At 38.9% G+C, this 26,363-nt stretch overlaps 2 protein-coding genes across 5 annotated transcripts in view; one reads left to right on the forward strand and one right to left on the reverse strand.

Annotated features, from left to right (window-relative positions):
* Nucleotides 1-939: 939 nt before the first annotated feature.
* Nucleotides 940-25,222, reverse strand: LOC112137206 (axin-1). Of its 4 annotated transcripts, XM_024259380.2 has the most exons (15): nucleotides 24,542-25,222; nucleotides 15,242-15,369; nucleotides 14,454-14,568; nucleotides 10,824-11,505; nucleotides 9,362-9,555; nucleotides 9,055-9,204; nucleotides 8,630-8,764; nucleotides 8,412-8,508; nucleotides 8,144-8,281; nucleotides 4,534-4,921; nucleotides 4,112-4,286; nucleotides 3,846-4,019; nucleotides 2,266-2,562; nucleotides 2,039-2,188; nucleotides 940-1,954 (listed from the first exon to the last, which is right to left on the reverse strand). In XM_024259380.2, the coding sequence occupies exons 4-15, from the start codon at nucleotides 11,433-11,435 to the stop codon at nucleotides 1,813-1,815; spliced, it is 2,652 nt and encodes an 883-aa protein (XP_024115148.1). In that variant the 5' UTR covers nucleotides 11,436-11,505; nucleotides 14,454-14,568; nucleotides 15,242-15,369; nucleotides 24,542-25,222; the 3' UTR covers nucleotides 940-1,812. The 4 variants fall into 4 exon arrangements, with proteins under 4 accessions (XP_024115148.1, XP_036067653.1, XP_024115150.1 ...); XM_036211760.1 differs by having other exon boundaries at nucleotides 14,454-15,369; XM_024259382.2 differs by lacking the exons at nucleotides 14,454-14,568; nucleotides 15,242-15,369; nucleotides 24,542-25,222 and adding an exon at nucleotides 13,202-13,422 and having other exon boundaries at nucleotides 2,266-2,559.
* Nucleotides 12,826-26,363, forward strand: part of LOC112137207 (RNA exonuclease 5) — a 40,977-nt gene continuing 27,439 nt past the window's right edge. Inside the window, exons 1-2 of the mRNA XM_024259383.2 lie at nucleotides 12,826-12,954; nucleotides 21,081-21,148. The gene's annotated coding sequence lies outside the window, so the exon portion shown is untranslated. The remainder of the gene's footprint in view (nucleotides 12,955-21,080; nucleotides 21,149-26,363) is intronic.

A 26,363-nucleotide genomic window follows, 5' to 3' on the forward strand; every position in this document is an offset into this window, starting at 1 on the left:
TAAGTAATCCTGCAAGGATGTTGGCAAGAGCTTAAACACCACACACACACAAAAAAAGCACACACAGACACACAAAAAGCATACATTCTGCGTAGATGTTAATGCACTAGTCCAATTGGTTTCATGGCACTATAATGCAAAAGGCTTTTCTGTAATCAAGTTCAGAAAATCAGTCATCGTTTCTTCTTCAAAGCGCTCAGTTCCCAAAACATTTCAATGAAACCGTCCAACATCAACAAGTTACCTAAAGTGTTACTGGTGGAAGCAGTCTGATCGACTCCAGCTTAGAAAAAAAAAGGTAAAAACCAGAACTGCTAGAACACTCCTCATTAACGCTACAGCTTTGTGACCAAAAAACATCCAAGAAATTAGTCCAGTCATGTTAGTTCCTCTAAGTTCTTGGCTATGGGTTGGAAATCATGAGCAGTTTTGACTGAATATATAAATTAATTTAAAAATGTACTAAGGACTAAATGACATTCAGTGTATGAAAGTTGCATGTAAATGCCTCACCAACTACTTTCCCTTTTACATTTGCTTCCTTTACAGAACAAAACAAAATGCCGACTTTGGCTCCGTACAGATTTTTTTTTTTTTTTAGGCATGATAATTGCATCAACTGTGTGTAATTCATTGCATTAATCTTTTCCAAACTATTTATGTTTTTTGTAGAAAATGTACACTGTCAGCAAGGACTTCTAAATGAAAATATTTCATGTGGGGGCTCCACTTAAAGGTGCGCGTCGGGACACAGGAAGCGTAGTGCTCTTTGGCTGATTTCCAGCATAAAAAGACAGACGCAAGAACGCACTTCTAGAAAAGTTCCTACAAAAGAATTGGCACTGGCCAGGCAGGCATCCCCAATGAGCTTAGCATCAACTTCTGACAGAAAGGAGAACTGAGATTTGTCAAAAACAAGACAGCTTAAAATAAAAAAAATACAGCCATAAAGATTTATTTCAAATAAAAAACACCTGCTTAGGTGTAGACAGCATTGAAGTGAGGTGCAGAAATAATTTGAGAATAAGGCTGCCTTAGTTTGACAAACTACCTTCAAAACTCAATACATGATTAAGATGACAAAACTACTCTGCTGTGATAGGTAACTGTACCTGGCGTGTACATAAACAATTCAAATGAAATAAAATGGATGCTTGTTTGATCGCAAACGTGTTACTTTGGTAAACGGGTGACTCAGTGAACGCGTGGATGTGAGAGATCACCGTGTGACATCTAGGAATCAAAGATCTGTGCTTGAGGCTATGAGAGAAAAAGCAACCCAAAAAAAAAAAAGAAGTTCAACAACCCACTTTACTGTCCTCCCCCCTCATCGCCACTGAGGAGCAGACAGTCCCGAGCACCAGTTGAAGAGTTTCCGTGGTAATGTAGCAGCATCGTATGGTCTTCAGAGGAGAAGCGGAAGACCACTTTCAGAACTTCTTCCAGAAGTTTCCTCACTTTTTTCCATCCATGCGGAAGACTGATCAGCCATTTCTTCCCCCTAACCTCCGTGAAGATCCACCATGAAAATATGACGGGTGAGATTTCTTTTTTTTCTGCCACTCCTGCATAATCGTTCAAGTTTCTTTGCTTTAAGTCGTCGGTTTAAGCCAGGCACTGACAGGGTCATTCGCGCTCCACAACCACCTCCTCCAAACTCCGCCTCTTCTCTTGCAGCAGTTTCCCTTCTGTCGCACATTTCTCCGTCCACCTTTTGTTTTTTAAACTTCCTGACATCCGGTTTCTTCTAGCAACTTCTTCCATTCTCAGCCCATCGCTTCATTAAAAAACGTTTTTTTTTTTTTTTGCATTTCATGTTCCCAAGTTTCGGTCAATCTTCTCCACCTTTCCGACGATTTTCTCCTCAAAGATGGGCAAGATGTCATCATCGTTCCGAATTTCCTCAAAAACGACACCGCAGTCAAACTCGTCGCTGACTTTTTTGAAGTAGAACCTGCAACCAAAGATATTAAGACGTACGATTACATAACAATTTTCAGACACAAACACACAGATGTTGTAAACAATCCACACTGACTTGTAGTGGCCCTTTTTGGTAAGCAGCTCCTTAAACTGGCCCAAAGTGACGACTCGTCCTTTGACGGATGTTCTGTACGGGATGGGCTCGCCGCAAAAGTAGTAAGCAACAGTCATGTTTTCACAGAGCTGCCTCTTTCCAGACTTATGCCTAAGACAAACAAACAGAGATTTAGAACACTGAAAAGTAAAAATAAGAGAAAAAAATGTTTCAAAATATCAGCACACCTCTGTTTGGCCTGCTGTAGAGCTGCCCTCCGCCTCTCTTCCTCCAGCCTCCTTTTAGCCTCCTCCAGCTGAGTGAGGGGGTTGGGAGCTGGGTTGGGGGGCATGGCGGGGTCCTGGATGAAAGGGTGTGAAGGCTGGATCTGAGCGGACGTGGAGCCCGGAATGGCGCTGGACATTGATGAGGGGTTGTTCCGCAGCTGGGCGGAGATCCAGGGGTGTACGGCGCCGGGCTTCTCCACAGATGCTGGACGGGACTCGCTGCTGGTTCCTGTCCTCCGAGAACTGTTGGTGCTGCTGCTGAAAGTCACGTTGAAAGAGTTGAGTCAAACTTTTTGCAACTGAAAGAGCGGCACTGATTTATTCTAAACTTTTACAGTAAAAAAAACAAAAAAAAACAAACAAAAAGCAAAAATTGTTGGGAAAAAGACAAAGTAACTAAAAATCCTAAACTGAAAGAATACTTGAGTAATGTTTGTTTCTTAAAGAAGACTGAGCTTGAACTCAATGACAAGCCATAAACTGGGACAGATTTTTCAGCCAATCGTGTACTAGCCACTGAGCAGCAAGCATATTGATGACAGCTAAATTGATATGATCTGTACGTTTTCAGGGTATAAATAGCTACATTCACACTGAATGCATCAACCAATAAGGGACTAAGCTTTGAGCAGAAAATCTGACATGTTTAAAAAGAGAAGCAAATATGAGGCTTGAATTGTGCTTGCTGTGAACGTAGCATAACATTTCTTAAATTGATAGCAGGGTTAATTAAGATGGGGAATAATCAGAAAAAGTATTATCCTTAAGAAGACATGAAGCAAGAACAAAGAAAGAGTCAGAATGCCATCACTCTCCCTGGTACTGCCAAAACATCAGTAGTGTCATTTCTCACAGTTGTTCTTTTGATAAACACTAAGCATTAACAAAACCAAGTTCTCTTGAAGTATCAAGTCAACAAGCTATGTTAAAATGAAAAGATTCAGATTTTACATTTTTAGGCCGACACGAAGAACGTTCACTGATCTGTACATGTTTGGGATTCTGTGACTCGCCTTCTTCAGCACCAAGAAGTGCTTGAAATGTTTGGGATACAAGTTCACACCGACAGTTTTTGACACAATTATTGCAATTCTTAAAGACCCACTCCAATGAAAATGTTTTTTAACAAGTTTCTGTGGGATTTTTCTGAAAATAAAGGACATAGGTAAATATAAATAGGATTAAATTAGTATTTCTGAGTTTTTTTTTTTAAATCGCGGTAATTTCAGAGCAGACGAAAACATGCCATTTGGAAAAGAGCATATTTGTCACTGAGAAAATACTCTGCTATGCAGCAAAGGGGAGGAGGTTGTTCTATTCAAAATGAGGAAAATTTTGATCGAACTATTGCTGCTCTGCACAAAATATGTCAAAGAAAACAAGTTTTTAAAATGTTTCCTTATAACGACATAATCCTAATTAAAAGAGCACTGGGAATGCTTTTAGAACAGATCAAAGGATGATCGGAGTGGGTTTTTAACTTGAGAAGTTTCTTGTTTCTGCATCATCATGCTGAGCACAAGTGTTTTATATCGATTTACCCGTGAGAGCTCTTCCTTTGTCTGTCTCCCTCCATCATCCACTGCAGAATCTTCTGGTTCCTCTCCAGATCCTCTAGTGGCACTTGAGTTTCTAAGTCACGGCCGCCATCGTCCACTTTACCCAACGTTTCTGTCTTCTTACAACCTCTTCTCGATAGCGTACTGCCTTTACTACTGCAGATTCAAGAAAAAAAGGAGACATTTTCATTTAAAAGATGAAGTCAGCAGTGATTAAAAAACACTTCAGATTTAACAGCCCTACATACCTGTAACCCATTCCATCGAGAACGCTAGCTCCAGCTCCGTCTGCATAATTCCTTCTTCCTGTGTATTGATTTGTTGGTTCTCCGTTCCACGGCAGGTTGGCCTGAGGTCTGCTGCCCGCCTCCTCCTGGCTTTCTCTCCCTCTGTGGTGGTACGGCTGCTTATGATAATGCATTGCTGTAACAAATCCGGGAAACAGTCATTAGATAAGCTCTTTCCTGAAGACATTTTACATTTAAATCAATAAGAGCATGCAGCCGTGAAGTCCCCTAACACAGAACATTAGTCCGCGTTTTGGTTTTACCACAGGATTTTAAATCTGTGGCACAGAAATGCCGCCGTATGGACAGAAAATTTCCATCAAAAAATATGTAAAATCTGACAATTCCCACCAGACCCAACTCCCTCTTGGCCAATCTTATACCTTTGACCCCAGAGGCAGACGAGCCATGACCTCCGCCTCGGTGTGGGGGGTAATGAGGCAGCCCAATTCCCCCATCAGGTGAGCGGGATGATTTGGGAGGGGTATGTCTACCTCCTCCTAAGGTGCTGTTGGCCGCCCCCGGGGACTGACAGCCTGGCGTCTTCATCACCCGCTGAACGTGCTCATCCAAAATAGATTCTGGGTCGTCATCCTGGGAATCCTCCATGGCAACCAGACTGCCATAAGTGGCAGCCGTTGCTGCGTTTGCAGTGGTCTCGGAATAACGGGCACCGTATAGAGGTGGAAACGATGAGGGGAGGGGGAGTGGTATGTTGTGAGAGGAGATGGAGGTTGCCATGGAGATGTCAGCATCGTCCCCTTCTTCCTCCTGTTAAAAGAGAAAATGGGTTTATTCTGAGAAAACATCGCCTCTGTTGCATTTTAACTGGGGATGTAACCAGCCTGGCAGTTCTGTCATAGATGTGTAATCACCTTTCAAACTAAGATATATCAATTAATCAAAAAATAATCCACAGAGTAGGAGGAACAACTAGAGGAAGACATAAAACTAAACAGTTGCGTCAGAATTACCTCACTTTTTTTCAAATATCAAATTGCACAACTAAATCTGGACACAAACTAATTCAATGTTCAGCAGAGATTTTATCAGTTGAAAAATATTAGCCCGTGTCTAAATAAGATAAGACAGATTTTTTTTTTTAGCTGAGCAAAAGTGGTCAGGTGAGGCCTTTAATTATAACAGATATATTTGCACTGCTAAAATATTTACAGATTGAAAAAAAAAACATTTTTTCATTCATTGTTTACAAACCCTCATGTTTGGTTACATGTTATACACACCACCAGACTCCACCTTATTTTGATGCTGTGTAATGATTCAAACTCGTTAAGCCAGGTGCACAGCGGGCATTCGACACACTTTCAAGAATCTGCTAAACATGAGTTCTTAAACACACGTTCAGCCCATGACGTTCACACTGGACAAGCAGGAAGAGGATTCTTGGTCATCTTTTCTTTTGCTACCGTTTACCAGCAGATGTCTGTCACAGATGGAAAACGCTTGGTGCAAAATGTTGAAACCATTCTGTGTTGCTTAAAAAATTAGATAGCTATGGTATCAGGGGGGTAGCATGGAACTGGATTAAAAGTTATTTGACTAACAGACAACAGTTCGTTAAAATGGGGGAATATCAGTCAACACGTGAGGGCATTGCATGTGGTGTCCCTCAGGGCACAATTCTAGGTCCCAAATTATTTAACCTCTACATAAACGATATTTTCAATGTGTCACGTTTATTAAAAATAATACTGTTTGCTGATGACACCAACATATTTTATTCAAACGACAATTACAATACACTAATAAATACAATAAATTCTGAACTTAAAAAAAATTAAAACATGGACTGACATAAATAAGCTATCTTTAAGCTTAAAAAAAACTAAGGCAATTATGTTTGGTAATTCTAAAATTAACTCGGAATTGCCAATATATATTGAAGATAATATAATAGAAATGGTACCCCAAATTAAATTCCTTGGCATAATTATCGATAACAAATTAACCTGGAAGCCACATATTAAATATGTCCAGAGTAAAATATCTAAAAGTATTGGAATAATTCATAAAGTAAAACACATTCTGAAGTACAAATCTTTGCACACATTGTACTGTTCATTAATATTGCCACATTTAATTTATTGTGTTGAAGTATGGGGCAATAATTATAAAACATCACTAAATGGCATTTTCATCCTCCAAAAACGTGCAATAAGAACAATCCATAAAGCGGGATACTGTGACCATACTAACATGTTATTTCTAAATTCTAAGGTAATCAATTTTTTTGATTTAGTTAATTTGTACACAGCAGAATTTCTATACAAGGCCTACAATAAATTACTACCCCACAATATTCAGAAACAATTTAGACAGAGGGACGGCGATTACGCACTGAGGGGACATGGTAACTTCAAACAACCAAAAATTCGAACAGCTAGAAAAAGTATGTGCGTATCAGTGTGTGGGATAAAACTGTGGAACGGGCTTGATATAAACTATAAACAATGTACAAGCATCAAACTATTTACTATGAAAATGAAAGAGAAGCTGTTATCAAAGTATATAACTGCATAATAAAAACTACCATAAGTATGTAAAAGAAGGATTGTAGACACGTGACTGTGGATGGTTTGCATGATTTCATTTGTGAAAATAAGAGAAATTGAAAGCTGTTGTCATATTGTATTGTTTTGTTTGTAATTAAGAACTGGGAACTATTTACGTTATAAGTTAATGACATAAAGGGATAGGCCTAAACATTTGCTTCTGCCTATCCCCTTTTCAAACATGTTTGTTGATTTTGGTTTTTATTTATTTTTTTGTTCTGTTTTGTATTGTTTGGGTTTTGTTTTTGTTTTTTTCTGCTGTGATTTATGCTCTGTATATTTTTATCTTATCTTTTTTTTTCTTTTTGCATGTTTGAAATAAACTATTCTATTCTAGTAAAGGGTGCAAATCTCACTCCAGGCTTTTTCCTTTACAGCTCTATTTCGATACATGGAAGACTTGCTGTCATAACTCCGACCGGACACAAACTGCAATGATTCATTTATCTTTTATGATCAATTTACAAACAATTGGTACTTCCGTGAAGTACCATCAAATATAAGTCCCTGATTGGTCAGAGTTTGACCTGGTTTCATTTCAATGTGTGTGTTTAAAGGCCGTGCGTTCTGTACGAAGAGCTTGAAAACAGTTCTAAAAATGTAGCTGTGTGAACGAGAGAGTTTTGAACATGGAAGTCTGAAACCCACATTTATAGAGACGTTTTATGGAAGTGGCAGCTAGAACGCACATTGTATGAACATATTTTTACAAGTTGGTTCAGTTAGGGAAAGTGTGTGACTGCTAAGCCTCGTTTTCCCTGAGCGATCCGGTACAGTCCAGTTAATTTTGGCGAGCGCTTCCACTCAGTTAAATCTCGCTTCCACTGAGCGGTTTGTTTTCACGCCGCATCCGTGGTGTAGACAGCTAGCGTGTCGTTGTAGTGTGATGACTAGAATAGCAACAACAACAGAGGTCATCCAGCAGGTCGACTTTTTCTTGCTTTACTTTTTGTACATCGTGTAGGGCAGGAATTTTATGTTGTTTGAAAGAAGATTCCACTATAAAGAGGAAAACAGAAATGCTAACTTCTATTTTCTAATGTCATCATCACTTTCTGACAATCAACAGGTGGCTACAGCGGCTCCGCCCCAACCGTCTCATTCCACTTTTCTATGAACTTAGAACAGATGGGGGGCCCTCAAGAGGTACAGTTCTGTACTGTTTAATGGAACAATTTTACAATAAAACACTCAAAATATTGGACCAGACCAGACTACTCAATGGAAACGAGGTTTTTGTTGGGATCCATATCCATTGTGAGACTCTTCCGTTCTGGGTTAGTGACTTTATTGATAACCAAGTCATGCAGAAGCCATAGAGCTACACCCTGAACTTTGAGGACAGGTTGTTGAACTGTTCATGCACTAACATTAACAAAGGGATCTTTATTAAAATATGACCAAAAACTGAGCAACTCACCAGTCGTACTCTCTTCAGCCTCTCCTCCAGCCGTTCCTCTGCTTCTCTCTCTCTGAGAACGGTCTCCAGCCTGCTGATGAGCTCTGCTGCAAACCTCTCCGGCTCTACGTGGATGTCCTTTGGCATGCGATGCGTGCGCTTCATGAAACACACAAACATTAAAAAGAAATAAATAAATGAATTTGATTTCTAGACACTTCAAGCTGTCATATAAGATGCACCCATTTCTCCACTGAGCATCAGCTGAATGCTAAAAGCCTGGACTCACAGGTATATGCGGTAAAGGCACACGGCCATTGGCTTTGGCACTTTCGTGCATCTCTTTCCGATGCTGCTTCCGATATCTGTATGGAGGAATACCATCTCTGTGGGGGAGCACACGGGGAAACAACGATTAACCTGGATCTCATCAGCATTATCCTACTTTGCATTTTGACACCACTTATTCCAGTAAAATACATCAATGGTGCAGCTGGGTTCACTTACACACTACTGTCGGTTAGTGACATCGAGTCTGCATCACTTGACATGCTCTGCTGCTCGCTGTCATTAGCGCTGGTTGCTGGAGCCCGAGCGTAGCCCATGTTGGCGTAGTACGGGTTCACAGGCTCTCGCCACGGCCTGAAGAAGGATCGACACAAATGATTTATTAGTGCACAAAATATTTTTTCTGACAAAAGCCTTGAAAACATCATGAATTTGTAAAAGCAATAATTCTTTCTGTTATAGATCTGAAAATTATTATGGTATTATGGATTTGAGTTGTGAATGGACAAATATGTAAATTAATTAATTAATCCCAAACTGTCATATGAATATTTAAAACAATAATAGACTGACATAAAAAGGAATAAAACGCCATGTTTGCAATACAGCATGGATGTTAGGGTGTTGTGCTTTACGACACACACCTGTACTCTCTGGTGTCCGCTCTTCTCCTGCTGGTTGTAGCTCGATGCGGCGCCGTCTGCATCAGCAGGCTTTGAGTCAGTCTGCTCGCTGGTGTGTTTCCACATTCTTCATCTTTCTCCTCTTCCAGCTCCCTTGCACCCCCTCCACACCTACGAATAGAATTGATATTCATCAGAAACGTAAGAAGATAACTGTTGATTACTTTTACTTAAAAAAAAAAGAACTGTGATGAACTGAGAACAATCTTGAAAAATTCCGACATTCAGACATTTTGTGGTGTGATGTAAAGAAGTAGGTTAACGTCACCTCCACTCCTCATCCTCGGCGAGTGTCGGCAGGTATCCAGGACTGGACTTGGCTGGACCCGAAGAGGGGCTCTGATCACTGGGGTTGGGTTTGGGGCTCTCTCCTCCGGTCCGGGTGTACTCCAAATACAGATCGGACTTGAGGAACAAAGGGTAGGTGTTCTCCTCGATCATGGCCTGGATCTCTGTCTGTGCCTGGAATGAACGACAGAGACGCACACGTAGCTCAAACATTCAACCTCAATTTCTTATCAAATTCTCTAACCTCGACCGACAATGACACCAGTTTAAAGACAGAGGAAAGAACAGAATAGGAAACAGCACAGAAACATTACATATTGTAAAGTGATAGTTTAGCTCTAAAATCCCAAACAACAATTTCAAAATTCAGATAGTTCAAATTGTTAATATCTGGTTTGTTTACGTCTCTTTAACCTTTATAAATATGCTTTTGACAGCAGCAAAGTTTACATTATTTGTTCAGCTGAAGTGATGACAGACACCACATCATGTTAGTTTATACATTATAGTCTAAGATGCAATATTTCCTACATTTATAGGTCATAATGCTATGAACATTGATGCATGTTAGGAGAGTGAATGCTAACAAACTTAACTGCATTAAAGCACTCCTGACTTTTTAAGTTCAATAAACAGGAGGTACCATGTAAAATATTAATGCTTTCTAAGTAGTATTGAGTGTTTTTTTAAAAAAACAAAAAAAAATTAATACACAAAAACTAGGATATACAAGAAATTGAGTTCTGTCTTGAAATCCATATTGCTTTAGTAAAAAACATAAAAACTAATTATTTTGAGCAGCATATTGAGATGAAAACATGTTTTCTTAAGTAGACCGACTTATCACAAGTGACCAAACAGACGAATAGCATAAAAGAGAATACAAAGAGGCTAAACAAATTAGGCTAAATCCGTATTTTTGCTGGGTTTGTTTCCAGAAAAAGTTTAATTTAATCTGTAAATTATCAGTTTGATAGACTGTATATGCAGACTTGCTGAAACTCTTTCTTACAAATTGCAATATTACCATTATTATAAGGCTTAACTACAGTTTCAGATCAAATTTCAACTGTAATCATTCTCATCACAGATTTAAAACCAGATGAAAGTCTTTTGAAGAAGTTTAACATGAATGATTTTCTAAAATATTATAAAGTAAAGCATGATTTTACCTCCAAAGATGGAGCTAAACGGCAGTAAAAATCTTTTTACTCTCATATCTATTCCAGTTCTGATCTTTTCAAAGCGTGGCTATTTTGGACTATGAAACCAAACACACCCTTTAAATGTATAAGTGGGACTATTTTTACAGCTTGATATGTATAAACCTGGTTAGAATACACTGAGGATTCTGTTTGAAGATGCACAGTTGAACTGAGGCTCATGAATGAATGTTTTAGTGTGTTCTACTATTGACCGTTTCTAATCAATGTTTTGGCTACCTGGTCAAACATGGCAGGATCTGGATGCTGCTTTCCCACGCAGTCCCGGATGAAGCTCTTGGTAGCTGCTTTGATCTGCCTCGAGACAATCCCACTTCCATCTATGATGTACTTCTTGTAGATGGCTTTGGCCAGCTTTGCCCTTTTCTCCTGGCTGCTCTGTCTGAACCCGGAGCACGCAAACCAAAAGTCCAGCAGGTCTGCACACCCTTCCTGGCAGAGAAAGTTTTTGAACAGCTGAGTGCCATCCTGGTCATCCAGTAGCGAGTGTAGCGACTCGGCCCACTTCAGATAAGGTGGCGTCGGAGAAGCAGAGCCCTCGGGTTCGTATCCCAAGTCCAGGTCCGGGCGGCGAGGCGTTGCGGACGACGACGAGGGGGCGTAGCCAGACAAGTCTCCCATCTTCGACGAAGCGGGACACCCGAGCACTTGCGAGAGGTTGTTTGGACGGGCGTTGACTGACTGGACTGGGGGGTCCAGATCCGTCCCCTCCTCGCCGGGTACTGGAGGTCGCGGGGCATCTTCAGTAAAATGAGCGGGGCCGCTAAGAGAGGCCGCAACCCCTCCACCGCCCCTGAACCCGATCCCGGGTAATTCTCTGACAACACTCATGGCTTTGATTGTACAAAGCAGAGGTCAGACCTTCCCCTGCAGCAAGGATTTTTCTGGCAAGCAATTCACCCTACAAGACAGGAAAAAGACAGTTAGCATCACCAATCACAGGTGGTTAAACAGAAATTAGCTTTATTAATTCCCTTACTTTTATAATACTTTCACAAGGGATTTTATTCTATTTGACTGTTTTTCATGTGTTTATTTCTTTTATGTAAGGTTGTGCCGTTTTTATTTGGACCTCGAGTCTGTAAATAAATAAAATTACAAGTATACCAGTCCAATAGATAGTTTAAAACTACCAATTAAGATTTACTGAGTTTCGATCCAACAGATTAGAGGTATAACAATCCATTTTAGCTACAACTTTATTTATATCATAATTTCAACAAGATTCAGTCGATATTTTTATTTTGAACAATCCAATTCACTGACTTAAAATCGATTAAGAACACTTTTTGTTCAGTACTGAAGAGTGCAGGAGAAGTTTTCCAGATTCCTTGCAAGATAATCAAGTGTTAATTAAATAAGTGAACAAACAAGTAAAGAAGAATTAAATCCATTCACATTTTCAGAAAGTTTAGATGTTTTTCCTCATAAAAGTAATACAAAGGGAACATTATACCACACTGTATGGTCACACACATCTTTGCAAAATTCAAAGTGTTTCCACACATTAAACTGTAATGATCGATTCATCTTTATTTGCTGCCATCATGTGCTGTCCGCTATGATGGTCGTTTTTATGTTCTAGTAAAAGAAACCTTTCGAATAGTATTTTCTAATGCCGATTATAGCTGATTTTGAAACAATTTTAGATTCGATTCACAACATGCTTCAGACAGATTGATCTGGTTGGACCATAGGGATAATAATCGATTAACCGTTACACCCCTACTAAATTGAATAAAGCTTTATTTATACAAGAGCCAAACAATCCCCACTGTCTAAAATAAGATTTATCCCAAATACAACAATGGCTAAAAATATAACAAAAACAAATGCCTACAAACAATGAACAGCCACAAAAATAAATAAATACAAACGTAATTAAATATTAGAAAGAAATAAAAAAAGACATATTAGATATTTAGAGAATCAGTTTGATGTATGGTACTAATACATAATAAAATTCTTAGTTTAACGTACTTTTAACTATACTAAAACACGGTTTGAGTAAATATGAGAGTAAATACTTAAAATAGGAATAGTCTAACTTACGACCCGAAGTTTACCATCAAGTTACGGACGTCTTTGAAGCGAGAAGCTTGCTCTCTGTTGCTAGCAGGAATTAAACCGACAACCGTCCGCGCGGCTGCGAGTGGTTTTTCACCCATTTAAACTCGTGTTAACAAGTTAAGACAGCTAGCTGGCCTTGTAGCAATGCCACCAGCAATTCCAGCGCTTTGAAGTGAGAATCTCATTCATCTTGGCCTGCAAAGACGGTGGGGGATGGGTACGGCAACAAACTCCACAGCCAAACAAAACGGGCCTGCACGCAAAAAAAAAAAAGTGTCCGGTAAGAACGTCAACTCTAAACTTGCAAGTACGGAGCAAACTTTAACAAAAAATAGCGCAAACTTTCTAAAGAATGTACCAACACAACTAGACGGTTTGAAAAACTAGAAGGCAAAGACACGTTTTCCACTTGAGCGGCTGCAGCGCCAGCTAGCTTGGTGTGTCAGCTCGTTTATTAGCGTACTAGCTGGCTAGCGTAGCTAAGTGCGTTAACGTCCCGTGTTTCCCCTCAAAAGTCGCCGTCCTACCGTGTCTGAGAGCCCGCTCCCCGTAATCCACTGCATTGGGGATACTGGCGACAACAATGTGCTCCGAAACGCAGCATATGGATAGCTTTGAGTTCCTAAATAATAGCAAAACTATCCCGTCGGCTGGCCCTTAACTCTCCATGGTGGTTAGTTTGAGAGCAATAATACAGGGCGAAAGCTCTACGTGCCCGCACGCCGACAGCTTACGAAGTACGTCCGTAGAACTGCACTGCATAGATCGGACAGCCCTAAAGAACACTTTGTATTTTTGCTTTAGTTTTCGTGATGACATTTTTAAAGTTTGTTTTCTTCATTCTTCAACTGAAGTAAAATAACATAATTAGCAGAATTTATTATTTTTCTTTTACTTTCATTTAAATTTCAAAATTAGTTTTAAAAAAGTATTTCCTCTCTTTAGAAGAAAACACATGCAGGCAATTAAAAAATATTTATTTATTTATTAATTTATTTAGGAAATTAAATTAACACCATGGAAATATTTTTTCTCTAGCATGCAAACCATATGAAGCTGTTTAAAATAAGTCCAAATAAATAAATACAATCCTAATTTCCCATACTAATAAAAACTTTAAAAAGCTAAAAATGTTAAGAGGGACAGAAGGCCACATTAAATAATATTAAACTTACGGTTTAAACATGGTAAGATAACCTGATAACCCCCCTTTAACTTGAAGCAATTTTAAATTAAAGCATAATTTGCCTTATCTTTTCCATTAAAATAATAAAATAAAACCTGTACAAGTCTACTTTTAGACAGAAACAGCTATTAGCTAATAAAAATAGAAATTGAAAATCGATTTTGATAGTGCTTATAGAATTTAAGATTGCCGCTCCACTGCAAGAATTCTCCAACCATCTATCAGTTCTATATTTTACAGCTCTATATCAAAGTATTTGTAAACGCGTCCAATAGCGCCCCTGTCGGCAAAAATGGCTCATTACATAATTTGTCAAAGTCTGGAACTGCGTTATAAAAATAAATAAATAAACAAAAACTACCAATTGCAAGTTATATCCTATTTCGTGAACACGGTGTCACGCAGTTTGACACTGACATAACATAAATATATGTTACATTTATTAAAAATAAACAAGACAAATGAACATTTCAATAAACAGATTTTTGCTAAAAAAACAATTTCATCTGAGGCTATTTTGCTCCACACTCCTAGGTGTGAATGTGAAACAAATCTAGTGAAACTGACGTTTTAGCTGCGATAAATGGACTCACCTGTCAGACTTGAGGAGCCAGCATCCACACACAGACAGACAGGCTGAGGAAACACGCCGCTGCCGCCGCCGCTGCTGCTGTCCGACCGCCCTCCGTGTCACTCTCCTCCAACGAGCTGTCAGTCATTCAGGTCCGCGGGTGTTAGGATGTGTGCGGGCGTGTACATGTGCGCATGTGCGTGTGAAGAGGAGGAGGAGGAGACAGAAAAGGCTGCTAATGATCATTTCTATGACCAAACAAATGAGGATTACTAAACTAAATTCTGGGCACTTAATTGCATTTAATTTGATTTATTGTAAAAACTGGTTCTATGGTGTGTTTGGTTGTGTCTTTCTGTAACTTATCTGGTGCAGTAACTGAAAGTGATGTTTTTTTAAGTATAAGCACAGGATTTATCTTCCTTAAAGTAAGTATAATGTGCAAGGCTTGTTACTCAGATTAGCACTAAATTCTGGATTAACCTTAAAAATCCACTAAAGAGCAGAAATCCTGTAATTACATGGTTCAGATGAAAAAGAACCTTCACATGCTTATCTCTTAGTAACTGAAGAGAACCACAATTATGACAAACAAAACAAATGAATTAACCAATTATTTACCAAATTTACAGCTTCTATTCATGATTTATTACATTCACATTCTTTTGCTGATTCAACGAGACAATTATTGCAAAAAAAACTTTAGAACTATCAACTATGAGAGTTTCTAAAGATAGTTTTGTTTCAAATTCGTGGGGATATTTACCGATAGAACTTCAAAACCAAATAAACTGAAGAAAAAAGACACACCTTTCATTTTGTCAGGCTGGCTGTCGACCGGGCTGAAGGCCTGGATCTGGTGGTTCAGGTAAGGTCCAGACATCTGTTCTGATCTCTGTCCATTTCTGGCTGAACTGCTTCTCCATGACAACTTGAAGCTGCAAAAAGCAAAAACAATTGCATAAAACTTTTATTTTGTAACTTGGATGAGTTGTAAAAGGCTAGAGGATGAGGTTGTTATCCGTCATGAGAAATTTGTTTAATGACCAAACGATGTACGACAATAAACGTAAATTAAACTTGACATAGATGTTTTCTGGAATTCATGAAAGCTGCATTGATCTGACAAGCACAGCAAGTTTTTACAGTCATTTTCTAATTACACACGTTTTAGTGTAAATCAGACAAAAAAAAATGAGCAAGTACAAATACAAAAGTACAAATAAACAATCCAGAGTGACCTTTTTTAGGAGAGATAAAATGAAATAATGCAGGAATTCATCTAGGTTTAGGAGAGATAAAGACATTAAGGACACAGCATTTTGTAAAAAAAAAAAAAAAAAAAAACATTACTGGTCAAGAATAGTAACCTTCTCCTCAGTTAAAGATTGTTAGTTGTATTTGATCTAGTAGAACAGATTGTGTATCTGTTTAGCTTAAGGATCCTCAACGGCATCCATGCAGGTTTAAGCTTTTATTCAGAAATGTGTTTTTTTTATTGATTTCCTGTGCAAACTATGAAATACTGTGTGACGAGATGTTTCTCAAAAACCTTGAAATTCTGAAAACTACTCACACCTCAACAGTCGGATATGCAAAACTTCCAGTTCCATTCATAGACATGCATACACTAGATAGATCATCTATGACGTCACCCAGTGGATTCTGCACTGCCAAAATGAAGCCTATAGTGGGAGGGATTTATTGACGGGAGTTTATTCTGCCTACCTGGACAGGGTTCTAAAAACTGCAATTGGGCAAGACAAAGTAAAACATAAAGCTCATTTGGGTTCACTCATTGGTCCAACAACCTGTTAATCAAAAACCTAAAAATGTATGGAGAGAAAAAAGACTCACCCCGATTTGTGCGTAATTCTTGATTTGTGAGTCGTACAATACATTTTGTGCATAAGTACAAAAATTAGGAAATAAAAAAAAGACATTTAAAAAGAAAAACAAATTACACATGCACAAATTAAAATTACAACAGCTTGAAATTAACTACACACATCTCCAAGATTCATGTGTAAGTGATGCATTTAGATGCTGCTTTATTCTAGCGGCATTTAAACGCATCACTCACACACAAATACTGGTGACGTGAAAACAGTCTCACCTCAGATTTGTGCACAAATGTGGGGTTGTGTGTGTAACAAGCGATTCGTGCATAATTTTTAAAGATTTGTGCATGAACTTAGTTTCAACCTGTAACACGCAAACATTTGGGGGAGTCTAATTTCTCTCCATAAAAAATGCTATTTTGAGCTCAAAAACCCCCAAAAGAGCTGATGAAAAAGGTATCACCCATCAAAGTTATCAATAATTATCTAAGGAGTAACCATCAAAAATGTTTTGAAATCAAAACTTGCACTGGTGGATATTTCAGGAAGAAAGCTGGAATTTTTAGAGAAGAATTTTTCATGAGAAATTCTTCTTTCCAGAACCGGCCTCCACGCTTCTTTACTTTTTTGATTTATTCGTTCATATGTCATCATATGTTTTCTCTGTCATTCTTAAGATCTAAAAAACATATTTTAGTCTCTTCTGACCATTTGTGTTTCTCTTTTTTTCAATATTCGTCCTCCATAATTATAAAAAAAAAAACGGCTCAAGAAAATCTTAAAAACACTAAAACATAATTTTCATTGTAGTGGGTCTTTAACCAGAATTTATGGTAAGTCAGCCAAAATGTTATTTTTTGTTTGTTTTTTTGTTTTTACCTTAACACAAACAGCACATCCAAGTTGATCCCACAAGAGTTTAATGTAGTGGATGACAGACCTGCTGGTAGATCATTCCATCCTCTCTAAAATTAGGGAGTTATTTTCTGCAAAACCTGCTTTATACGGACAAAAAATCCACTTTAATGATGGAGTTCAGTCCAAATACTTTTTTCTGAGGTTTTAAAATCATACCTCCTCTAAAGTTGTTTCCATTCATTATAAGCATAGTTTTTCAAGTGAAGGTGAAGTCTTCCTCTTTATGATACTTTCACAAAAAGCAGCATTAGATATGGGTTGTTTGTACATTTTTTAGTCATTCAACTTACAGTTCTGATAGCCCATATCTAAAATACTCTCTCCAGGTAAGCATTGATAAGGTAAGCAAACAGAGGTGGATTTAGAATTAGGCAAAGGTGGGTGAATGCCTTTAGGGCCCCCCAAAACCTTGAGGGCCCCAAGCTCAATATTATAAAAAATGTCTAAGATAATTTCCACACCCATTAGTATCTAACTGTGTGGTAAAAATGCAAATCACTGAAATAGCATTAAAGTGCTCAAGCTAGAAAGCCAAAACAGACTTTTCTAGGAGATAAAAACTATGTATTCTAATACCCAATATATTGAGGCCCCAGAGGTTGAGAAGTTTAAGGACACTTCAACACATGGGCAAGTAAGGCAGGAGTTGAACCTACAATCTTCCAATCAGGGGGTTGACCACTCTACCCCTCCACTAAAGCCACCTCATATGACTTTGGTCCTTATTCCTCCGCAAGTAAATGCTGTACCCATGGGGTAGACTGTCTAACTTTATTTCACTTAGACAACCCGCTGAACTGGGTTTGGAATATTTGAGAGAGAAAAAAATTCTGTAGAAGGTGCCTGAGTCTCACCTGATTCACCCCTACTTACCTGAAGACGAACCTTTTCGCTCTATGGACCCACCAATACAATACAATCTTAAATTTTAACAGTTCACCTGCATGCCTCACACAAGTTTGCCCATTTTTGCTCACAAACAGCCTGTATCCATTCATGAGGCATTAATGGGTCTGATCGTAGAGCCACAAATATTGGGGATTTATGCTTTCAATGTCTAAAAAAATCTAGGTAAACTATGATGTGTTTTAAAATATGTTGCTTTTTTTGTTGCAATTTAATGTTTTGGTGTGTTGGCATTCTTTAGTCACATTTAGGGCTGCATCTCTTTAAACTAGCAATCAGTGTGCACTGTTTTAGAGTGAGATAATGAAGACACGCAGCAGTTCTGTTTAGAAAATTGACACCGTGCTTGATTGGCAGACTTTACAGGAAAAACTAAACCCACTGCCTCATGGAAATGTATTCACATTACTCCGGTGGATTTTCTCAGCAGTCAACAACGCGCTGCACCTGCATTCAGAGCGTTCCGTGGCAACAGGCTGCTGTTGTTATGGCTGCTGCAGTGCCCCCTGAGACAATGAGGGGAGAGCGAGGGAAACAAAGGGAGAATACTGACGAAGATGAACTTGACCTTTATGATGTCTTGGTGAGGAGGGGTTGGGGGCATGTTGCTTCTTATGAATGAATAATGAATCTTCACCATGTGTGTGTATGACAGAGACACCGAGTATGTAGCGGTCTGAGTTCTCAGCGGAAGAAAGGTCATCACACAAGGGGGCACTAATACACCTTGGCCTCATTCTACCTTCAACCATCCATCTATTCTTCTATTCTCCAGTTTATTCCTCCTTCAGGCTCTCTGCTTGTATTCGTTTGGCCTCTTAAAAACTGATAATTCCACAATGCATTACAGACAAAGGCTAAGAACATATCATGGGGAGGGGGGGTAAAATGTAGGTGGCCACCTCAAAACACACAGGTAACAAAATCTACCTGTGAGGCTCACTAGAGTTACTGTGTTTGTATTTGTATGACTGAGAACAGTCTTTAGAGTTAGGAGCTGTTTTTAGCAGCTGCTTTAGTTGATGACTTTAGAAAAGGTATTTTGTAGAGCTAAAGGTTTTTACTTTTTATTTTATTTGGACCATTGAGTTTGTCATAGAAGTAGTTTCTATGCTACAATTCAAATAAATTCACTTGATTTTTCATAGCACCTATTCACAACTAGCTGCCTTTCACAACTTTTGTTGTCATTTTAATAATCCACATTTCAACTTGCATTACTGACTGTATGTGAGAACTGGACTGAGTGACCCCGCCCCCTCCCATTCCAAATAGGAAATACCCGCTGGCTTCAAGAAGCTAACATCCTATAGACTTCTAAATAAATATTTTTTACTCAGTTATTTTATTTGTCAGAATAACCAATCTAGCTCTGCTATCTTTTTTTCTAACACGGTCTTGCTAATCAATTTTTTTCATTATATTTTTTGTTTAGTGCAAGATATTTAAGGTATAAATTGACTAATCAGATGCCTCAAAAAAAGTAGGCGGTTTCATGTCAAACATTTGAAACGTTTCATCAACTGATTTTGTTTAGCCTTCTATCAAGTGGTACGGACAGGGCAATCTCTGGGTATAGTCAACCTAGGCGGCCGTCTAGGGTGCCATCTCCTGGAGGGGTCGCCAAATCACAATGATTATATATTGATATTTTTTAACAGTTTGACACACCACCCATTCTAATTTCATGTAAAAAGTAATAATTAAAAAAATGTAAAAAAAATAAATAACTCAAAAGTTCCTGCTGCCGCTGCTGTCTAAGCTAGGTTGGGGGTGGAGAGAGGGGCGCAGTGTTGCCGCTGTTAGTGCTTCTTTAAAACTTAAAGGATTAAAAAAAAGGAAAAGGAGGAAACATCGGCTCAAAGCAGAGGTTTGTCTCATTTTGGTCAAAAAAGATGATTTTAACTGGCGATCTAGTGGTCTTTTTTTTAACACCTTTATCTGTTCAAATCCTCTTAAACATTAGCTGATCGGTGAAACAGTTAGTGTGTTTGCTTTTAAAAAAAATAATTACAACTGAATTCAATTCCCCTGCAGGGGGCGTCAAGATCGTTTTTCGCCTAGGGCACCGGGCCTGGTTACGGGTGTGGACTCCCAACAACCTCACTCCTCATTCACAAGTGATTGCCATAGAAACCATGACTCAGACTGTCTCCGACAAATCACTGCCTACTGACATCGTCTGGCTCCAACACGGTGACGTCCATATTGTGAAAAAAATGACTTCATTTTGTTGGAGCCAGAAATAAGGCATTTTCTATGGGTGATGTCACACTCACTCGGTCCACTTCTCATATACAGTCAATGATCTACAGTACATCTCAACTTATTGCTTGGTGTACATACATATTTACCATGCATGACAAATACAACTTTGGTCTCAAAAGAAAACTTATGGCAATTTACAGTAAATAGGGAAAAATCTACAGGAGAAAACTCAAGAGAAACATTTAAAAAAGGAGTAAATTTTTCAGAATGGAAACATTTTCATCTGTTGTAAATAGCTCAATTAAAAAAATAAAATAAAATTAGCTATTAAGCCTTTTGGATGAGTCATTTATTTATTTTCATTAAATCTTTATTTAACCAAGAAAATTATTGAGGACCAGTTCTTATTTACAATGATGACCTCGCTCAGAAGCAACACAAAAAGTAAGATGTAAAAGTTACATTGTACATGTGCAATGATCAGACACTACTCATTGTTGCATAAAATATAACAAAACATATTAAAAATAAAGGCAATGATCAATGAACAATCATTTTTTCGTAGAGTAATGCACAAAAATGGTAAAAACTAGCTCTGTATATCATCTTTTGTGAAAGTTTTTCTTCACTTGCATCAGAAAACTGGAATGAACTTCGTCCAAAGACAGTTTAGAATTTGAGGATGAGCAGAAAATGCTATGAGTAGAATAGAGGGTGTTCTGAAGGATTGAATAGTGCCTCCTCTTTTAATGAATCTTATATGTTTTGTTTTTTAGACACGGAATGAAATATCCATCCATCCATCCATCCATCCAGGAGCATAGTCCAACCTCTGCTGGCAAAGGTGAGGGTCACCAGTCCATTGCAGACCCACACAAGCACGCACTCCCACTGCAACACCCAGAGACAATTTAGATTCCCCAGTTATAAAGCAAGTTGTTGGACTGTGGGAGGAAAACCCAAGGATGAACATGCACACAGAAAAGGTCCCTGCAGGGGTTTGAACCAGGACCTTTTCACTGTGAGGTGAGAGTGCTAACACTACACCACCGTGCAGCCCGTGATATATATCAGAATTATATATGAACTCAATACAACAGAAAAACAACAGTGTTTGTTCTCAATGTAACAAAATATGTAGTGTATTTTTACTGTACATACACATATACAGGAAAACCTAAGTAGTCTTACAGCCTTTACTCAGAAATACTGTAGGTAAGTGTGTGTCGGGGTGTGTGTGTAGCTTTGTGTGTTTGCTTGTGCAAAAGTGTGTAGGTGTGAGTATCTCAGAATTACAGATAATTCGTAGACTTTGAACTTTTTTGGTGTTCAATCGCTTCTATGAGTCACAGGTCAAAATGACCCATACAACATTTATTGCACTCCAGAGGTGTACAATCCAGATAGAAACATAAACAAATTTACTTTTCTGATGATGGAGTTTAGAAAAGTCATACAATTTCAAGTTGGAAAAGAGTAGGTAAAAGTATTTTTTTTCTACAGCTAAATATGCCTGTGAGGCACGTTTTACCCAAAAAACAACAAGAGGGTGGGTTAAGGCACGGTCCAATCATGCTAGGAGAGGATAACTCTTTCAATATACCGATCACACTTTGCAATTCAATAAAAACAATAGTATTACACCACAAATCATTTGAAATGTTAAATGCTGACTTTGACAAAGACAGGATAAATATGGTTTTTGTTTGGAAAGGTTTTCAGGAAAAACATATATGAAATTTATTTAAATTTAACTGAGGTTTGATAAAATGATGTGTGTGAAAACCTAATGAACAATGTCCAATAAATACAGGAAACCGAGATACCAATTACATAATTACAGTTGAGACACTGTTCATTTGGAGGTGGATGTTGGTAAGAATGTTATCCAGGGGGCTGAGGCGAATACATTAGAAATAGGTTTGGTCAAGTCAAGGCCCGGGGCCAGATCCGGCCCTTCGGGTAATTATATCCGGCCCTCCAGATCATTTTATTTTATCCGATCTTGCGCTTATTTCTAACCAAGGCCAGGACACGCTGGAGAGACTATGTTTCTCGGCTGGCCTGGGAACGCCTCGGGGTCCCCCCAAAGAAGCTGGAGGAAGTGGCCGGGGCGAGGGAAGTCTGGGCATCTTTGCTTAGACTACTGCCCCCGCGACCCGGTCCCGGATGAAGCGGAGGAAGATGGATGGATGGATGGATTTTTATAGAGGCTAAAATATTAAAAAGCTGTTTAAGTTGATTTATTCTGGAATAATATTTCATCCTGTTTTTATTCATATTTATGTTAAAAAGTTATGTTTTATAGTTTTAAAAATGTCCTTTTATAGCGTTCAATAAATGTTTATCCTGTTCGGCCTGCGACCTAAGGTGTGTTTTGGATTTCGGCCCCCTGAGCGACTGAGTTTGGTTTAAAGGAAATGTGAGAAAATGTCCAAATTAAAATTTAGAGTTTAAGTTAAATCCTGTAGCTTTAAAGACTAAACTAATAACTCAATTAAGTCATACATGATTAAAAAAAGCAAATATCTTTACAATAGTAAAAGAAACAAATAAAACCTTGCAGAACATAAAAAAATTTTCTAAGAAAAATGAACAACAGCAACTAAATATTTTAGAATAGCTGGATACATTTTCGACAGACTGGCGACCTGTCCAGGGTGTACCCCGCCTTCGCCCATCAGTGGCCGGGATAGGCTCCGGCACCCCGCGACCCCGAACGGGATGAAGCGGTCAAGAAAATGGATGGATGGATGGATGGATACATTTTATATAGTTGTATTTGTAGTGATTAGTAGAAAATGATCAGCTCAAAAGAGGGCTGAAATACCCTACCATTGTAGTGTTTTTAGAAAACCATTGGGAGTATTTTATGGCTGTGCTTGTACTTTCTGTATAAACAGTTTTTTTTGCACAAACATCATTTCAATCAATAAACAGATGAATGCCTGCAATGCTAATTGTGCAACTAAAGAGAGATCAATGTTGATGCTTCTGCCTTCTAACCACTATTTTCTCTCTGTCAATACTATGATGAAGTAACAACGTCCAGTGTAGATAAGCAGCGATTATTAATTCTTAAACTGTGGCCGCCTCCCAGACTTTTCAGACGGGGATCTTTGTCAGTGCGCCGGTCCAGCTCGGGAGTCCTTTTGTTCCAGCTGCCACAGCAGATTTAGGCGTCTGTACAGAGGCCTGTCAGAAACAGGCTTATCTCTTGGGGGCCTCCTGGCACAAAGGCTCATTTAGAAGCTCATGGAGAGTGAAGTCTTTATTATACACCTCTCAAAATACAAACAGAACACCACTGCTTCAAAAACTAATTAGGAACAAGTGTATTGTGTGTGTGGAAGGAAAATACCAAAATATGGAATACTGTTTTCTGTAAAGTGGACCCTAGATATTTAAAACCTAAAAGTCATGCTATACATTTGACTAAAATAGATCGTCATAGAGTATGGTTGTGCAAGTCTTAAAATAGTAGTTATTTCACGACTTTTATTTAAAATTCTCAGTCCAGACACCCATCTGCTGGCCTTTTCCAGCCATGCCTGTAGTAAGAGTGTCAGTATATCTGCCATGGCATCCTGCTGATGTGTATTGTGATGGGGCTGAATACTCCAGCTACCAATATGACCTGCACCAATACTGGATTAGCCACAGTGGATTAGCTGGCTGCCCTCCTGCTGCTTATTCAAATATTGTTTCACGTATTGTCATCACTGGTGAAGAGCTCTGGCCCAGGAGCCCACAAGCTACAGAATATTCTCAAAGAAAAGCATAAAAAGCATCCAGTTTCATCTTTTTAGTAAACGTTGAATCTGGGCCACAAGGTTTCGAAGGGATTGTCGGAGGCTTCGAAGAGCATCTTTAGCTTTTGGCGGCGTAGAAAGTAGTGGATGGAAAGGAAAACCCAACCAGCATCTACAACGGGCAAGAAAGCCTTGTGTTGATCTTGATATGTGGGTTTCTTCTTTTTTTTCCTCTCCTCTCCCTTTTCTCTCTTTCACCCTCACACATACACTTGGGAGTCAAGGCAATTGATGTGCTGCCTTTGATGGCAAAGAGAGGCCTATATTAACAGCAAAAAGACCATGATGAAAGGGCAGAGAAAGGGAGGAAAATGGGTCCAAAATGGTATATCAAAAAGAATGGCACTTTGTAATGGGAGACAGACAGTAGGATGTTGAGGGTTTGAAGCTTTGATGGCAGCGGAAGAAAGGCTAAGAAAGCTTACCATGCTAGCCCGGAGGTGGTGGTGATGGCTGAGGTTGGCGCAGTCGTTCCAGTCCGTGTCGCTGGTGCTCTTCCTGTTGGGATAAAGGGCGAGGACGCAGTCGCCGCACGGCCTTGGCGCCTTTTGGTGATCCGAGGGTCTGGACGCCAGTGGACGTCCCATTGCTGAAGCCGTCGCCATCTTTGTCCCGTTGTTGTCTTGGTTATCCTCTCCTCCGTCTTCATCCCTCCCTCTCTCCTTTGATCAGGCCTCCCTCCCTTGCTGTCTGCCGTATGACATCATCACGCAGCGGTATCGACGACCATCAAAAAAAAAAACCTCTGGGCTGGACTCTGCGTCCGTTTGTCTGTGCATTTGAAAGAGGTATAAATATGGAGGAAAAAAAAGAGTGCTGTAACCCCCCCTTTAAAACTCACATCCACTGCTCACCCCTCCCTGCAGACGGATGGTTTATTAGGCCAATACAAAACTATATGCACACACCCACACGAGCATCCCTCACTCGGGCGTATGCAGGGCCCCCCGCTGTGGCCGCAGCGTTTGATGACGTGTTTAAAGAGCTTCATTCATTTCCAAAGCCTTATCCTTTTCTTCCACATCTTTTTCATCTTTCCTATCCATTTATCCGTCTTGATGCAGCAGGCCCGAGTGTGTTCTCGCTCGACTCGGAGCCTAAAAGAAAACACTTGCAATGCCACCCCTCCTCGGGCCTACTTTTGGACTGTCATCTCCCGCTTTCTCTAAATACTTACAGCTGGTCAGTACCATTTCCAATCCTATTAAAGTTCTGTGTCCTCTTAAGGAACCCATCTGTGTGTCTGACGTCTGCCTCCAAATCACTTCTACTTGTGTCACTGTCAAACTCTCAATCCACTCTGACAGCTGTTATCTAATCCATGAAGATCGTCATTTAAAAAACACACATGATTAACAACAGGTTGAATATTTTAGTCCAACATTAACAAACCAACAACTCATACTACCATCAATTTAAAGATACAGTACTCATAAACAAAACAAGTAAAAAAATACACACAAAAATATATCACAGAGAAGGATTTACAAGTTAAAAGTTAATTAAATTTGCACAAAAACCTGACAAAATCTACACTTTTGGCATCAAGTGAAAAGTTGAATGTTTTGTAATTTCTCACTGTGGAAAAACCAACAGCATTAGTGGAGAGATATGGAGTAATTAATCTTTTAATTTAGCCTTTTAATCTCCAACATGTGTTTATCATAAAGCATGAACAGAATCCTTTCTTATCGATCGATCTTATCAATCATACCTGAGTGTTGTGTGCTTTTCTCTAGAAAATGTGTAAATGTTGTGAGTGCAGAGTTGAGTTTAAGGTGGATTTGAGTAACAGTTGAACACACAGGATTGTGGGTTGGGGTGTTGGAGTCAGAAAAACCTCTAGTATATATTGTCCATATAGTTTACATGAAACAAAAAAATCATTTATATATCTGCAATTCAAACTTTATTTATCTATGTATTACGTAAAGGTAGGTTGAACAGAAAGATTTTGTCAGCTAAAACCATTGATTTATCCCTCCAATAAATCCTTTTCAGGGTCTGGAGTTGCTGGGGCCTATCCCAGTCACTATTGGGGGCAAAACCAGTGTCAGTTTAAACATTTTCCAAAATGCTATCTATTCTTTAGCTTATTTTACCGCCAAGAATCTTGGCAATAACAACATTTCAAGATAAGAATTACGTTTTTTGCTCTTTATTATTATTATTTTTATTTATTTTGCCTTGATATGATACATAAAAAATTTGATTTTAGGACTCAGACTGAAGCAGTTATCTTTGTCA

Source organism: Oryzias melastigma, linkage group LG1 (genome assembly GCF_002922805.2).
Source record: "Oryzias melastigma strain HK-1 linkage group LG1, ASM292280v2, whole genome shotgun sequence".
Classification (NCBI taxonomy): domain Eukaryota; kingdom Metazoa; phylum Chordata; class Actinopteri; order Beloniformes; family Adrianichthyidae; genus Oryzias; species Oryzias melastigma.